Source organism: Acipenser ruthenus, chromosome 29 (genome assembly GCF_902713425.1).
Source record: "Acipenser ruthenus chromosome 29, fAciRut3.2 maternal haplotype, whole genome shotgun sequence".
NCBI classification, from domain to species: Eukaryota; Metazoa; Chordata; class Actinopteri; order Acipenseriformes; family Acipenseridae; genus Acipenser; species Acipenser ruthenus.
In genome coordinates, this window is record NC_081217.1 from 22,901,669 (window position 1) to 22,917,736 (window position 16,068).

Here is a 16,068-nt window from a genome sequence, read left to right on the forward strand (position 1 = left end):
AGATAATCCACCCCTGGATTTCAGCATCTGTTTTTAGCTGTAAGCCAGGGACAGCCACATATAGGCGGTTAATCTCCAGGGCTGTAAAATGCTTCAATAAAGACTGTCTGTGGCTTATCCTGGAGGGCACACTGTAGCACGATCAAATCAGCCACTAAGAAGACCAACGTTTGGGATAATGAAAATCAACATTTCGCTTTCTGTCGATCTGACCGCATTTCTTTTTCACACCCCTTATGAGCTGAGTGGGTTTAGTCCTTTCTTGTTAAGATAATTGCGCTCCACTAATCTGAAGACAAGACTTCAGAAAGCTTTTCTTTTATTCTTTTTTTTAACTAGCAGAAGCTGGGTTTGATTGGGAGCGATAAAACTGTCTGCTGTGTAATGAAATCCTCACGTTCGGTCGTCTGTGACTGCAGCGTCTCCAGTTCTAATTATTCGTATTGTTCAAAGAGTCAGGATTTATTGAGAGTGCTCTTTTCTTTTTGTTTCAGTTATTAGGACATCACTGGCCACCCACATAGCCGCCTTCTGAAATAAACTAAGAAAGCTTGACAGAACGACACCTCACATTTGTTTGAAGGGGAGTTTATTGTGTTTCCTCTGCCTGTGTAAACAGCGATCGTCTCCAAATTGTTTCATTAAACAAGGCATCCGAGCCTCCTTGCATTCCAAGCCAGCAGGCGCATTTATTTTAATTAACGCTCTAGTGGAATTTGGTCCGTTTAAAGTTAATTGTTGGAAAAATGTGTTGGATTACGCAATTGGTACGAGATCTGTAAACAGAGCTCTCCTGAGATAAATATACTAATGGAAAGAGAGAGAAGGATTCGATGTTAAATTGGCAGATCCCTAATTTTCTCATAAGGTCTGATTTGGAAAGTAGGACACCCCATTTTTCATTTTTTGTTAATTCACTTAACGACCTACCAATGATGTATTTAACCCGTTTCATCCTCAATGAAAAAAATGCCAATTTGAATCTCACCTCACCACAGCTACCAATGTAGTGAGTGACCCTCGCACCACTGTTCAGCTAGTGGAGGAAGCTCCTGAAGGAAAGAGCTGAGCCTGTCTGGCCTCTGTTTGATCACATGATGCCTAGCCAGTATGGGTGGCATGACAAGGCAAACCAACCACTGTTTCTTGCCTGTGGGCATCAAAGGCAAGTGGCCCGCTCCCTTCCCTGCTTCAAAGTCCTGCTGTGGGTCCTCATGCCAGAGGACCTGGCCCGATGCAGGACTCTACCTCATGCTCTCGATCCTCTCCTCTTGTCATTTCAGAATGTTACAGAACAACCAGCTCCAGCGGCTCCCCAGCGAGACCTTGTGGGATCTGCCAAACCTCCAGTCCCTGTAAGTGTGTCTCGGGACGGCTCTGCCAGCCTTTGCCTTTCACACTTACATTTCCTGTTCTTGCTGAGAAGTGACTGAAAGCTGGCAGCAGCAGTGTGCTGCGTTTGCAGCCAGGGGTATTGCTGCAAATGACAAATGCCTCTCGCCTGAAGACTATCAAAGGGGTCTTTCAAAGGCAATTAACCAATCACAGCACCCGATGGTGGGCTTGCTATCTGCCTGATACAAATGGCATGTCAGTGTAACAAACATTACATTTTCTAAATATTTCAAAAAGGCTTGTGATAAATCAGCCGAGTAACTCCTTCCTTTGCTATGCCTGTAATAATATTTCATATTTAAGCTTGTAAGTTGCTCGGAACCAAGGTAGAATCACACAAGACTGCTGGGAGGCACTGAAGCAAATTCAGGGGAGGGAAAGGGCTTTTCAAACCCTATTAGGGACTATGAAGAGAGCCAGCAGTGCAAGAACAGCAGTTTAAACAAACCTGGAAACCCGATCCCCTTAATCACTGTACACCCGCTTCTTAAAACATTCATCTCTGTCTCCAGCAGCGTCAGAGTCACCAGCCTCTCCTGTGCTCCTGGTTCAGCCCCTTTGTTCTCACTGGGCTGCAGTTACCAAATGTTTTGTGTCCTTTGTGACAGTAAATGCGAGCCATGAATCACACTGCCGATCTAACTGATACTGTAGCCCAGTTAGCACTCTGATGTTAAACTTATTGATACAGTGGAAAGATAGGGTTGCCAGAGAGGTTGGTCTTGGCAGCTTCCTCTGACAATGCTGAGACAGGAAGGCTGGCTTATTTATCTGTCTATTAGGACTATTAATTCCTTTATTAGGCTTCTTGTACTGGAGGAGGATCCAGTTTCACATTTACTGCACAAAGGGTGTTAATAAAACAGGTGTTACGTGACATAACAAGTGTTCAAACATTGAATAATGTTTCCGTTTTTTATTTTTATTCCCCAGTGCATGTGTGTGAGCCAGACCAGTTTCCTTACAGGAAATCCACCATAGGGTCCCTATTATAATCCCAGAAAAAAAATACTGTCGAGCCACGAGCAGGCCGCTGCATGGCCAGCCATGGATCCGGACAAACACAGCGTAGGAACCCTGATACAGACTGCTACTGATGTGGTCCCATGCTACTGCAATGGAATGCCATTGAGTCATAGTATTGAAAGCATTGTGATACCACTGGCCCTGAGAGCAATACCCAAATGCACCGAGTGCCATTAGTGTCTAGTAACAGTATGCATGCAGAATTCACAAAGCCAGTCCATGTATTTATTTTTAAAGTCGAAACACACCCACTGACGTCGCAAAGCTTGAAGTAAACAACTCAAGTGCGGCTTAGGTTTTGTATTTAAATGTTTAGTTGTGTGACATTAAACAGTGTACTAAAGTCACTTTGGAGTAAAAACGCTTTGTACATTTCATCCATAAGCTTTTAATCTTTTACAAACTGTAGGTGCTAAGCGCTGTCACATTCCTAAGAGCTGTGGGCAGATGCCAGCAGTTTGCCACAACTTGTCGTGTTTCAGTACATGAAAGAACGGCATTCCCGTTTCACCAGTGACTGCCAGCTGGCTCTTGCCCTAAGAGGTGCCACGGCTGCTTCACTCTAATGAATGTATCCTTTCTGTTACACTTGACTGGCTGCAGTTTCCATGAAGTACTGTACCACGTAATTACACAGCAGTCACTTTACTCTGTAATTCAGTAATTATCACTTCATTTCACCTCTCAATCTGGTTTGTGAGCTTGGCTGGGAAAACAAGGGGGCACACAGCGTCGAAGCAGCCCCGCCTGATAATGAGTGTAAGAATAATAAGAACATGCGTAAACCCAGACCTGGGCACGCTCTGTGCATGTAACACTATATCTATGTGTGTGTATCATGAATCACGTTGATTTCCTGTCTGTTTGCTAACCTGACAGTCTTTATTGCACCCTGTCATTGCATGTTTGCATATCTGTGTGTCGCCTGCAGAAGAGTTTAAAACAGCATCCCATTGTAATTGTGATTTATTGCAGCGCAGAGCCGTGAGTAAACCACAGCATTAGCAGCAATCACAGCACAGTGGATTGGGAACGCATGCACACAGTGCTGCTGGTACTTCAGCACTGCAATAGGACCAGGCAGTTCTCTGCAAGCCCCAGTCATAGCAGCCCTGGTGTCATTTTTATTACCTAGATCTTTTCTGATACCCAATCTTTTAGTTGCATCTGTTTTAAGAAATAACACAGACCTGAGATTTTAGTAGCTGCTTCGGTTCCAGAGTCAGAGATTCTGATCATGGAGCAGCATTTTGACATATCTGCCACCGACAGTCAGTAAACGAGACTGCTTGTTAATATCTGAAGCATTAGGGAATGGTGTTCAGGCAGCTTATTTAAATGGCTGGAGGTTGTGATATATATATATATATATATATATATATATATATATATATATATATATATATATATATATATATTATTGCATTCACTGTACAAGCATGTTTCCCTCGCTAGCCCCACACCTTTGATCCTTCAGTCAGTATTCCCATCTGGCTGCTAAAGAAAGATAGATAGGAAGGTGATTCATTTTGTAAAGAGCAGGATCTGCGAATGTCAATTGAATTGGTTTTATTACATTTGCCTTAAGGGTCGTCCACAAGTATCGTGAAATACAGGAAGCGTGCACAATGTGCTCATTTTCAAGACCCCCCCCCCCCAATCAGAAGCAAACCATTGATTTTTCAAATGTTATTTCTCACTGTAGTGAAAGTGAGAATCGACACTTTTGACAGCTTTACTGTATCCTGCTGCAGCACGTTTCTATCAAAGGGATTAGGTGCTTGTTCATCAGTCTCTGCTGCTAAACCCCCTCCTAATGAGTTCCTGGGAGAGAACCGTAGTCTGCACATGCAGTATCACAAGCCTGACACAGGTATAGACCTGTCATGTGACCTGGTCAGTTCACTTTTTCAAACACTATTCAAAATAAAAGCCAAGGTTTGTGTCCGTTTGCAATGCCACTATGTGCTTCGTGACCCTGTTTTTCATAGCTGCTCTTCTTCTCATGATGTATCTTTTCACTTGATTACAGGTCCCTGTGGTTCAGTCGTATCTGAAATGCACGGCACTTTCACTGCGCTCGCCGCCCTTGTCCAGAGACAAACGTTGTTGTTTTTCCAGGGTTTGCGTTGCTAGGGTAACGCAATGTCGCACCGTGGCTCCGCATTCCGAGTATACCTGCAGTAAACTGTGCAGTCTTGCAAACAGAAGCATCTGTCAGCCAGTTGTCTCCTATCAGCCCCCTGTGAGATTCAGCGAGGTCTGCTGCCTTGCCCGTCATGACTGTAGCTGAGTTACACGAGTGTATGAGGCTACATCTCTGTGTTAAAAAGACTACATATCCATGTGTTAAACGGCTACATATCCCTGTGTTAAACAGCTACACATCTCTGTGTTTTCCTGTGTGTAAGCAGTGCTGGCTATTAATCAGTCTGCTGACTCTCCTCCAATGCTCACCAGTGTGGAGGCTGACCCCAGTCCTGCAGCGTTCTCGTTGGAGCCTCTCTCCCACGTGCCCCTCGACAGCCCGCTCCGTGATGGATCACACAGACAGCGGGGCAGCGAGACGCACGCCATGGCTCTTGGGGCCACTTCTGCAGATCAAAGCCCCGACTTGTTGACATAAGAGGAACATTTATCTTCGTTGTGGAAACGCCAGCGTCTGTCATCAGCATCAGAGGCCCACATTACAGGAAGAAGCTCTCCAGTGACCTGAAATAGATTACTGAAAGAAATCCTTATTCCCTCAGGCTCCACGCCTGTCATTTCCAGGGGCAATCCTACATACTGTTAAGAAACCCAGTCCTGAGAAGTAAAGCCATCTTGTTTTAAATAAGAATAGCATTACAAATCTTACCGATTTATTTATCTGGGAGCCCGTACTCCACAGATACCTTTCGTCTTTTAATTGGGTTTGTTTTGTTTTGTTTTATATACTTCAAATAAAAAAAAAGACATTTTAATCTCAGGAAAATAAAATACAACATCTGGGAATAGCAACAATCGCTGTCATTATTACCAGCTGTATATCTGTGTGTGTGATTTGGTGTGGCCATCGTTGACTGGGATATGTACAGTATTTCCTGACATCATTGGCAGTACCTTCTAATCAACTTGATGATATAAGGATAAGAAAAATGAACTAGCTCAAAGGGAAACTGTGCACAGGCCTATGAAAAACTGAATAAATAGAAACATTTCTTCCCTTAATTGCATGAAGTGATGAACAGTTTTTCCTCCAGCTAAGAAGGTAATTGAATGGGAGGGAGCTCAGGACTCCTGTTGATCATCAGTCGTCCCGCTCAGTAGGTGGCTTGCAGCGGTGAGCCAACATTGAAATGAAGCGCTTCAAATAGTGTAGAAGAATGGGAGATAAAGTAACAAATAAAAAAAAAACAACTGGGAGTAACATGCTCCGATTCCAATGAGTAGAGGCTGCCTGTGAGTGATGGAAACCAGCTGCTCTGCGTTCAGATGACCTGCAGCGAAGGCGACACTCTGTAAGAGGGCTGCACACCTGGAGATGTGGAAGTGCTGCCTCTCCACCCCTCACAACAAGGCAGCACAGGCACCCCGACAGGTATTCTGATTAGCAGGGATATAAATCAGGACAGGGAGCACTCTACTGCTTCAAGACATGCTTTGAACAAAAACAACTTCATTTAATGGATATAATTATTGCCATTTCAATGCCAAGTATCTTCAATCAACCTCACCACAACTGAGGCTTTGTGAAGAATGTGCTTTCTATCAATTCTCTGCCCACTTTTCATCCTGTTTTCTCTTTTCTAATAAGGAATTTCATGCATGCAACAGAGCAATCCTGTGGCTACACTAGTGGCTAAAGCCCTCTCCCCATCCACCGGTTCATAGCACAGAACTGGTAAGAGTGCCAGGCTAAATCCTTACCGTGAGGAGGCAGTGATTTATATGCAAAGGGGAGTCCACTGCAAGCCATGAACGGCTACGTATTCCTCCAGAGAAATCAAATCACCTTGCAGATTTGTCCAGTCCAATCCGTGCCGTCCTTGCACCTTTCTGAAAGGGTGTTTTTACATTGATATGCTGTCCAACAGATACTATTAACAGTGCGATCTTTCAGGTGCCGCAGGCTACTATTCAGTTGTGTGTAAACTGCTTTCGTGGGATTTTCTCTTTTTATCTTTCTGTCTTGCTATTCGTGCAAGTACATGCTGTCTTTACTTATCTTGTCTTGTGAGTAAGCCGTTTCAATGGTAGGAGTAGAATCAAAGCAAACACACTGCTGTAGCGTGTCACAACAAGAGTAACAGCCACAAAAAGCAATCTTTAAAATGGATGTTTTTGCCTCTCTTCAGAATAACAACATTTTTGCAAGTCTTTTTAGTGTTGCTTTTCCTATTTTTATTTTCACTTTAACCCAGACAAAGCCTCTTTATCCTGCTTTCTGTGTTTAATGTAAAGGGAACCTCACTGGACCCCACAGCGTGTGTTCTGTGCAGCAGTGTAAAGATCAGACGTGTAATTTGCTGCATTTGAGTTTAAGGGATAATAGCACTTTTTTCATAAAGGAAATTGCACCTATTAAAGTTACCAAACCCCCCAAAAAAAACCTTCTAGATTCAGGGGCTTGTAAAAATGACTAAATAGCTTCTTATATCTGAGGTGGTTAGTCCTTGGTTAACATGCTGGTGCAGTTACCTCCTGTCCAGGAGCAACTGCGCTCACACTGCTACACCTCTCTGTCTCTCCTGCAGGCGCCTGGATGCTAACCTGATCTCGGAGGTGCCCGAGAGGGCTTTCGCAGGGCTGCGCTCGCTGAGACACCTGTGGCTGGATGACAACGCCCTGTCTGAGATCCCTGTGCGCGCCCTCAATAACCTGCACACCCTGCAGGCCATGACACTGGCCCTGAACCAAATCAGCCACATCCCTGACGGAGCCTTCCGCAACCTCTCCAGCCTCGTGGTGCTGTAAGTGCTTTCAGCTCCACACAAGGAGGGTGCGCGCGATACATTTCAACCCCACTTTAAAAAAAAAGATGAATAAGGGTTATGCAACCAACACATCTGCAGCTGCAAAGAACGCCACACTAAAAACATTGTGCAGAACCCCACACTAAAAACACTGTGCAGAACCCCACACTAAAAACACTGTGCAGAACCCCACACTAAAAACATTGTGCAGAACGCCACACTAAAAACACTGTGCAGAACCCCACACTAAAAACACTGTGCAGAACTCCACACTAAAAACACTGTGCAGAACCCCACACTAAAAACACTGTGCAGAACCCCACACTAAAAACACTGTGCAGAACCCCACACTAAAAACACTGTGCAGAACCCCACACTAAAAACACTGTGCAGAACCCCACACTAAAAACACTGTGCAGAACCCCACACTAAAAACACTGTGCAGAACCCCACCCCACCGGTTGGTTCGGAAATGCCCCCTTAGAGATGCCCTGTCTGTGTGATACGGTTGCCATGGCACCAGCCTGCCTGATTCATGTGGGGTTCGTCTTCTTTCTGCAGGCATCTTCACAACAACAGGATCCAGTCACTGGGACAGAACTGCTTTGAAGGACTGCAGAGCCTGGAGACCCTGTAAGTAACCAGGGATTCAATCCAGCTTCCAGCAGAGTACATAACTGCAGACACCCATTTACCAGAATCAGACTTCCTATGCAAATCTGACACAGAAAAACTCAACCCCTGCTCTAAAAGGAAAGACGCCAGGAATGATGTTTCTCTGTTGACGTGGTAACATCACGTACCGTTTGAACATGAAAAAGCGTTTTTTTTTTCTTGTTTTGTTTTTAAACTTTCACAGTTCAATGAAACCTCTTAAAATGACATTGATCGGAAAGAGTTTCAACTCGTTGCAATAGTTCCCTCTGCGGTCTGCTAAGTTTTTATGTATCTTCAGATTTCAGTTCCGGATTTCTTTTACTGCCCCCTTACCCTTCTCATGCTGCGTGCTTCTGGTTGCAGTGAATCAAACCCTGTCTAGTGCTGTGTTTTCTGAGAAGTCTGTGTAAGGGCTTCATCCAAGTTCAGGATCAGCTCTTCAGCTCTAGCTCCTGCCATCAGTTTTTGGTCAGATCATCCAAAGTGTCTTTATAGAAATAAGAGCCAGCGTTACTGAGTGATCTGCCATGTTGGATTAATAATCACTTTGTATTTCTGTTCCTACACTAGATGACACTGGCACGAATATAAAGACACATCCTGTGACCTAGCCTGCATCACACATCTCTGTGGCAGGCAACTACAAATGAATCTCCTAAACTCATAAAAAAAACATGCAATAAAAATGATCTCAGAATGCTTGGAAAAGTTAAGAAAGTGTCATTTGCAGCTTGAGCGAGTGCAAGTGACTCGCAGAGCCCGTCCCAAACGTACAGTAATATCTCCGCGTGAGGAGATACTGGAATCCAGGTGAAGTGATGAGAATCCGGGGATATCTAAAAGAATATCAGTATTTAAGCGAGAGAAAGATATGATTGTTGTGCTGAAGGGTGAGGGAGTCACAGCCAGGCTGCATGGATGTAGTTCTTAAATACAAGAGGATTACAGAGTAGAGATGCTGAATTTAATGAACCTGATTGCAATGAAACTTGGCAAGGAGATTCTGTAGTGTAAATCATTGAAGGTGTGTGTGTGTGTGTGTGTGTGTGTGTGTGTGTGTGTGTGTGTGTTTGTGTATTAGATATTACACTGCACTGTGCTGCTGGTGTGGTAGGACACACCCCCTCGTCGTTTGGTAAGCCTAATCTTTGCTAGAAGCTCAGTCAGTTTACCAGGTTGAGAATCTGGCAGGGAGCTCTTCCCTGGGGCAGTGGGATCAGGCCGGTTTACCTTCAGATATCTTGGGATTGGGCTCTGATAGAAGTCCGGGCCAAGTGACTGGAAGGCAACAGTTGATCACAACGCTGCTATTAAAACGACAACGTCGGAGCAGGAAATGAAAGCATTAATCTGCACCGCTGAATCAAAGGAACATTTCAAAACACCAGGGCAGGGTCTGACTCATGTTCAGAACAAACTGAGAGCTTCAACAGGGAGCGTGACAATCCCTCAGCGTGTGGACACTTTTTTTTTTTTTTTTGACGGTAGTCTTTTTAATTATTATTTTTTTATTTCTCTCAACCAAAAGCTTTTCAACGTTGGCTGGAAGTATTTGGCAGAACATTTCCACAGGGAAACACAACACTGCTTAATAGAAGGGGATCCATTTCACTGATTAAAACAGCTGCCGATCGAAATACAGCTGACACATAGATAGATCATTAAAATAGGATCCTCAGTGTGCCAGTATTACATTCACACAGTGCCTGGGAGTCTCTCTATATGTAAAACCCTACCGAGGACTCTGTGTAATTGGTTTAAAGGCCCTATGAACCAAAGAGCCTTTATCAACTGACGACACGCCTCCGCAGCAACGGTGACATCACTGCACAATGGTCCTGATAAGTTTGCTTCTGCAATGGAATACCAGTTTGTATAGGTTCATACTTTTTGTGATGCGACTGTCGAAATGTGAACAGCCACTGTGGGTTAAGTTTTGTTTGCAAATGTCCAAAACGTTAGGAAATTGCATGTCTTACTTTATTGTCAATAAATGGAAATGGAGTGTGCTACCTTTGTCTTGAAGCACAGAACTACTGTGTTGCCATGGTGATGCCACTGCAGGTAATCCAGTCAGGGGGCACAGGATGCCCTTTGCTTGGACCCTCGCCCGCTGCCACTGCTCCGCTAGACCAGGCTGCGGGATACCTGTGGCTGGGATGAAACAGGGAGAGTAAGACTTTAATAGAGAGGAAGACTTTATCAAACAGGTGCTTAAACAACACGGCTTCCTGCCAAGACAGGCCCCCTCTGCTTCCCTGCCTTGTTTCAAAGAGGGGTGGCCAGCTGCCACAATCCTCTTGTGGAAAACATAAACATTTACACTGTTTTGAAAGCTTACACTTAACATTGCAGGAGAGGGCTTATAATTACGTGGATAATGAGGTGCATTCAGCAGTGTGTTTTGATAGTCTACTGAGGAGCCATCCTGACGACTGGGCAGGGCCTTACAGGAGAGGCCCGGGGCGAAACCAAGGACTATTTTTTTTATGCTTGTCATTCCTCTTATTTACAGCAATCAGCTCGGTGTGACAAGGAGTACTTGTTCTGTTGAAGTATTCGGTTATCATGATCCCTTTCATCTGGGGTGTGAAATTAAAAAGGGAGGCGGAATTGACCGATTTTTCAGAATAAAACAATTAAGCTTTTTAAAAACATGACATAATCCCCCAAAACGGAGCATGTCAGCACCTGATCCCCAGCCATGACGAACACTCTTTCTTATATAAACACTCGCTTTGTTTCGGATTAATGTCCTGACCTACCAGTTCTGTTATAAAACAATTAAAAAGTACCTGCTTAGAAAACATGGGCTTGTGTAATACACCTCCTCGAAATAAAACCAGCATGACAGCTGAAGAGCTCCTCAAAAAGCCACAGAAAGCTGCTTTAACATATGTCAGAATGCTTCACTAAAACGCTGCACACAAAGTGTTCTCATTGTGCCCTGAGTGCAAATCACAAGGGTATAGTGGAGCTGCTAATGCGCAGATTGTACATTGTACTGTGATGCTCATTTATAGCTGCAAAGTCAAGGGCTCTGTAATAACATATCGTTCATGCTTTGTGTTATAAATCACCCTGCATACTCTATTTAAAATGCCTCTATTTTTTGTACTTTCTGAGAGTTCATCTGTATATGTGTGTGTGTTGTGATTCCTTGCAGAGATCTGAACTACAATGATCTTCAGGAGTTTCCAGTGGCCATCCGAACCCTGGCCAAGCTTCAGGAGCTGTGAGTGCAGAGACTATGTTCTTGTAGAGGGCATTGGGTTCGATTGGGCAGCAATGGACTTTTGGGACCTGTTTTGTTTCCCTAGATCTGATGACAAGAGGGTTTTTAGTAGAGATGTTGAACATTTATCAAGCATTGAGCATGTAAAATGATGTGGAACCAAAACAAATATGCAGCTGAAATATATACATACAACAAACAGCACTCTATTCCATTGGAGGGCTGTAGCTTTCTTGTAAATGTAATGGACATTTAAACACTTGCATTACACAGTATGACCTGCTCTTGTTATCATGCAGACACTGCTGAGACAAACAGTAAACAGGCTATTGCGATATGCAGTGTGTCGTAGTGCAGGAGCTTGGGGTCTGCACTGTGCGGACGGGGCTCATCGTGTTCCTGTGTTTCTCCACAGGGGATTTCACAACAACAACATCAAAGCCATTCCTGAGAGGGCGTTTGTGGGCAATCCGCTCCTGCAGACCATGTGAGTGTTTGTGTGTGAGGTGGAGTTCACACAACACAGCTCGGCTTTCAGTTATGGGGCGCACCCTAGTCAGGAAGCAAGCCATGGTACCATTGTTGACCATGATATTTATCATAATCACTCATTGTATAAGAATGGGCGTGTTCCAAGGTCATGTTCTAAAGCTTCATGGTTTGACAATTAAAATCAGAGTTTAACACAGTCTGACAATTGTTAAAATGCAGGGTGTGACCTGGTTAAATATCATAGCATACCCTGCACTATACAATCTGTAGCATCACAAATATCCATAGACTGATAGAGGCATTTACTATCACATTAACCAGCCAGAACTATGTACTCAATGTAATGAACAGGATTAAGATCTCACAATACACCAATCCAATGAAACCTGAAGCATGCTGCTCTGAGACGACCTCTTTGTCTTTCCAGACATTTTTATGAGAACCCCATCCAGTTTGTTGGGGGATCCGCCTTCCAGGACTTACCAGAGCTCCACACCCTGTAAGTACCGTCTCCATGCAAAGCTCTACAAACGAAACCCATACAACTGCTTCACTCTCTTGCATTTTACAAATTGTATGTTGAAAAACAGCAGTCACATACTTCCCCCTTGATGATCACTTGTAAAGAGACAATACATGTTCCTGTGTTGCACAGACTTTTTTATTGCAAAATGTTTGGCAGAAGTTTCCATATCCAAGACTGCGCTAGCGAGCAGCACTACGTGAAAGTAGATGATTCTACTGCTCTTCCCAAGTACGGACTTTACAACCGATTCCCACCCTGCGCTTCTTGGGAATGAGTTATTGGGGAACAAACACTTATCGAACCCGGGAGGGCTTACGCTGTCAATAATTGTGCAGACGTCCTTTATATTTGCTGTGGTACACCGTGGAATTCTGCCAAGTGAATAGTAAAGACCAGACAAGAAGGCACACAGCATGGTAAACGACAGTGAAAGCATAGCCTGGGTGTGTGACTCCTGTTGAATGGTCCAGTGGTCCAGTGTCCTCAGTGGCCTTTCTTGTGTGCTCTCCTGCTCTTTTCAGAGCTTGCCTCACGTGTAACGTGCACTGGGTTGCTGCCAGGCACTTGCCCTATTTTAGGCTCCTCTGTTCCTGTAGACAAAGGTCCCTGGCTCTGTCTGTTTACAGCATGCCAGTGGTCTGGACTGCTTCTGTTCCAACACAATAGAGAGCGCTCCACTAATGAGCTGTCCCTTCCCAATCTCAGGTCCCTGAATGGAGCCACCGAAATAAAAGCATTCCCTGACCTCAAAGGAACCACCAGTCTGGAAATTTTGTAAGTTCATTTTTTTTTCTTTTTTAATAAAAGCCTATTCTCCACAATATACTGTAGCAGCTTGTTAGAAACCCCAGCATTCGCTGCACACTAGATATGTGCATGAGTTGCCAGAGAGCTCAGTGTGTGTTAAACACGCTAACCAGACCTACCCTGGCTGAGATTTTGAGACAGTTCAGGCTCCATAATGGCATTTAGTATATAAAGTTATTACAGAATGCGAACATCATCTAATGATGTTAGGAGGAACAGAGCTTTGTTAACTGTGTGGAAATAGGTCGAAGCAAATGTCTCATTGTGGTACTTTTTCAGAGGTCATGTGTTCTCTCTTCAGTAGAGCACCACGTTTTGGCATGAGGCTCCTTTTGTTGTGTCTGTCCCTGTGGGTCAGTGTCAGCTGGGTTGGGTGTCGTGTTTGTCCCTGTGGGTCAGTGTCAGCCAGATTGGGGTTCTCGCTTGCCTGCACCAGAACAATAGGGGGCGTCACGTGTCCTAACTGTCCTCTTGCTTGCCTCTTCCAGGACCTTGACAAGAGCTGGACTGAGCTCTCTCCCGAGGAGCCTGTGTCAGCAGCTGCCTGGACTGCGAGTGCTGTGAGTCTGTTAATATGAAAGTGTAATTCAGAGAGCGGCACTATGCACAGGTGCTGCATTCAGGGGCAATGGTAGCACAACAGCAGCTGCAGTGGTGTGATGTTACCACTAGAAGAATGACAGATATGTGCAGATATTTCACACCAGTCTGTACCAATGGTAGCACTATGGCAGCCAGGCAGTATTTGTTTCCAAATACACTTTGGTCCGATGATGTATCTGCTGGGGTTTCTTTCAGGGTGATAGTACACTGGGAATATGAAGGTGTTTCAATATCTTCTACAAGGACATTGTCTTTAGTGGTTAAAATAGCACAGCAGCATTATCGAAAGCAGACTGTTTGATTTACCTGTCTTTGCACAGAGGAGTTCATTGAGATTTTGTCAAGATAGCTCTTAATTGATGGAAGACTGCAGTTCAGTCCTAGCCTAGCTTTACCACACTGGCCTGTCCACATGTGGTTCTGTTAATGTGATTAAACAGTCATTATGGTCCCATGGGCAAAGCTTAGTAGAACTGAGAAACTCTATTGATTCAGTCTGTGTTTGTGTCCTTTAAAGGGAATTGTCACATAACCAGATCGAGGAATTACCCAGTTTCCACCGCTGTCAGCGCCTTGAGGAAATGTGAGTTGTGTTTTTTCTTTTTATTCGTGAATTCATTAACTTCAGTAGTGAGTGCCAGGCAGTGGCTCACAGCACTCTGCAAGCGAGCACGTGAACCTCCATCTAAACACCCGCTGTCATTCACTCCAGGATTGTGGCACACTGTACACTGACTGTCCTGTAGGCTTCTAGTAGGGTTGGACAGTGATGAATCTATGGGTCATTCTGAAGAACAGACTTTTCTGCAGATTTCCATGAAGTGGTCACTCAGGAATCCTGGCTGTCAATGGAAACCCCTATTGGCAGTCTTATGGCAGATGTTTCCTTTTGTTTTTAAGCGTCCAATTCATCTTCAGCAGGGCCAAAACAAAAACGTTCTAGGTCTTCAGCTCTAATCCCAAAGGCATCCAGCATACACGTGTGCCAATAAAACGGGGATCTTTCATCTTTATTGCTTGCTTGACATCTGATCCAGACGGCTTCCGTCCATCAGCTCCTGCCCCCGTGTCCCCTTGCCTGTGTGATTGATGTTGTATTTGTAATGATAGGTCTTCCAGTCGTGGGTCTAACTGTCTCTGTCTGCTTCGTTTCAGAAGCCTCCAGCACAACCAGATCAGGGAGATCCGAGTTACCACCTTCCTACAGCTTGCAGCCCTGCGATCACTGTGAGTGCACAGCCCTCCTTCTCCTGCAGTGCTGCAAACTCTGCTATGGCCCAGACAGAACAGAGCCTTTCAGGATCATAATTCAAAATGCGGACCTTGTGCGTTGATCCTGACTGTCAATCTGTCTTTCACATTACAGCTATGGACAAATGTTTAGGATTAAAGACATAATAAAATAATAATAAAAAAAACAATATGAACATCATGTAATAAAAAAAAAATAACAAAATGATAAAAAATAAAAAAAATCAGAAAGCCATAATAGTAGTACAGGATTTCATGTTAGATTTCGAAATGTCAAATCATTCAATTGTCGTCTGTTTTTTGTTAAGAGTATGGAAAACTAAAAAAAAAAGCAGTATGTAATTCAATATGTTAACATGACATTATTCAGCAGCTTTTATTCGACTTTATGAAGCAAAATTAGTTCGTTCTATAGGGTGATACAGAACTTGTGGTCACAGCTGTATGTTGTACACATGGTAACTTTGTGTCTCGGGTTGCTTCCACTGCCCTGGTAAGTATTTGCTGTGCAGTGGCAGAGTAAAAGCTTAGTGATGCACACCATGTAAACACACATTGCAATCGTCAGATTTTTATTTATTTTTTGCCTGTATTCTAGAGACCTAAGTTGGAACCGCATTGAATTCATTCACCCCGAGGCATTTGGGTCCCTGCGCTCTCTGGTCAAACTGTAAGTATCTGCGTGTGCTGATAGTTCTCTTGATGAAAGGCATGCTCTAGAAGTTGCTAACGGTAATACACTGTGGGTATTGTTCTCCTCCAGAGACCTGACTGACAACCAGCTGACCACCCTGCCCCTGGAGGGGCTCAGCGGGCTGACACACCTCAAGCTGAAGGGAAACCTGGCGCTGTCCGAGCCCTTCAGAGTGGAGGACCTTCCCAAGATGAGGTGGGGCTTCGGACCAATCACAGAGCTCGCTCTGAATCCCTGCGACACTACAGTGTGAACACGTAACCCACACAGTATTAGCTGTTTAACTCCATGTGGTGTTATAGTATATCAGAGCCACCCCCCCCCCCCCCATACAGACCTTTCTGAAATAAAGTTCTTCTTCAGGAAAAGAAACACTTGGAAACTCCAGAGCTGTAATTGGAGGATGGGCTCATGTGCACATCAAGCC

At 44.3% G+C, this 16,068-nt stretch overlaps 1 protein-coding gene across 2 annotated transcripts in view; it reads left to right on the forward strand.

Moving 5' to 3' along the window:
* LOC131702095 (leucine-rich repeat-containing G-protein coupled receptor 6-like) overlaps nt 1-16,068 on the forward strand; it is a 53,246-nt gene that overhangs the window by 31,429 nt on the left and 5,749 nt on the right. The window contains exons 4-15 of one of the 2 annotated variants that reach the window (XM_059003936.1): nt 1,284-1,355; nt 7,158-7,373; nt 7,938-8,009; nt 11,200-11,268; nt 11,684-11,755; nt 12,188-12,259; nt 12,992-13,060; nt 13,582-13,653; nt 14,214-14,279; nt 14,855-14,923; nt 15,546-15,617; nt 15,711-15,836. In XM_059003936.1, coding sequence (XP_058859919.1) covers nt 1,284-1,355; nt 7,158-7,373; nt 7,938-8,009; nt 11,200-11,268; nt 11,684-11,755; nt 12,188-12,259; nt 12,992-13,060; nt 13,582-13,653; nt 14,214-14,279; nt 14,855-14,923; nt 15,546-15,617; nt 15,711-15,836 — 1,047 coding nt within the window. Of the gene's footprint in view, nt 1-1,283; nt 1,356-7,157; nt 7,374-7,937; nt 8,010-11,199; nt 11,269-11,683; nt 11,756-12,187; nt 12,260-12,991; nt 13,061-13,581; nt 13,654-14,213; nt 14,280-14,851; nt 14,924-15,545; nt 15,618-15,710; nt 15,837-16,068 lie in introns of both variants that reach the window. The other variant, XM_059003935.1, reaches the window with a different exon arrangement.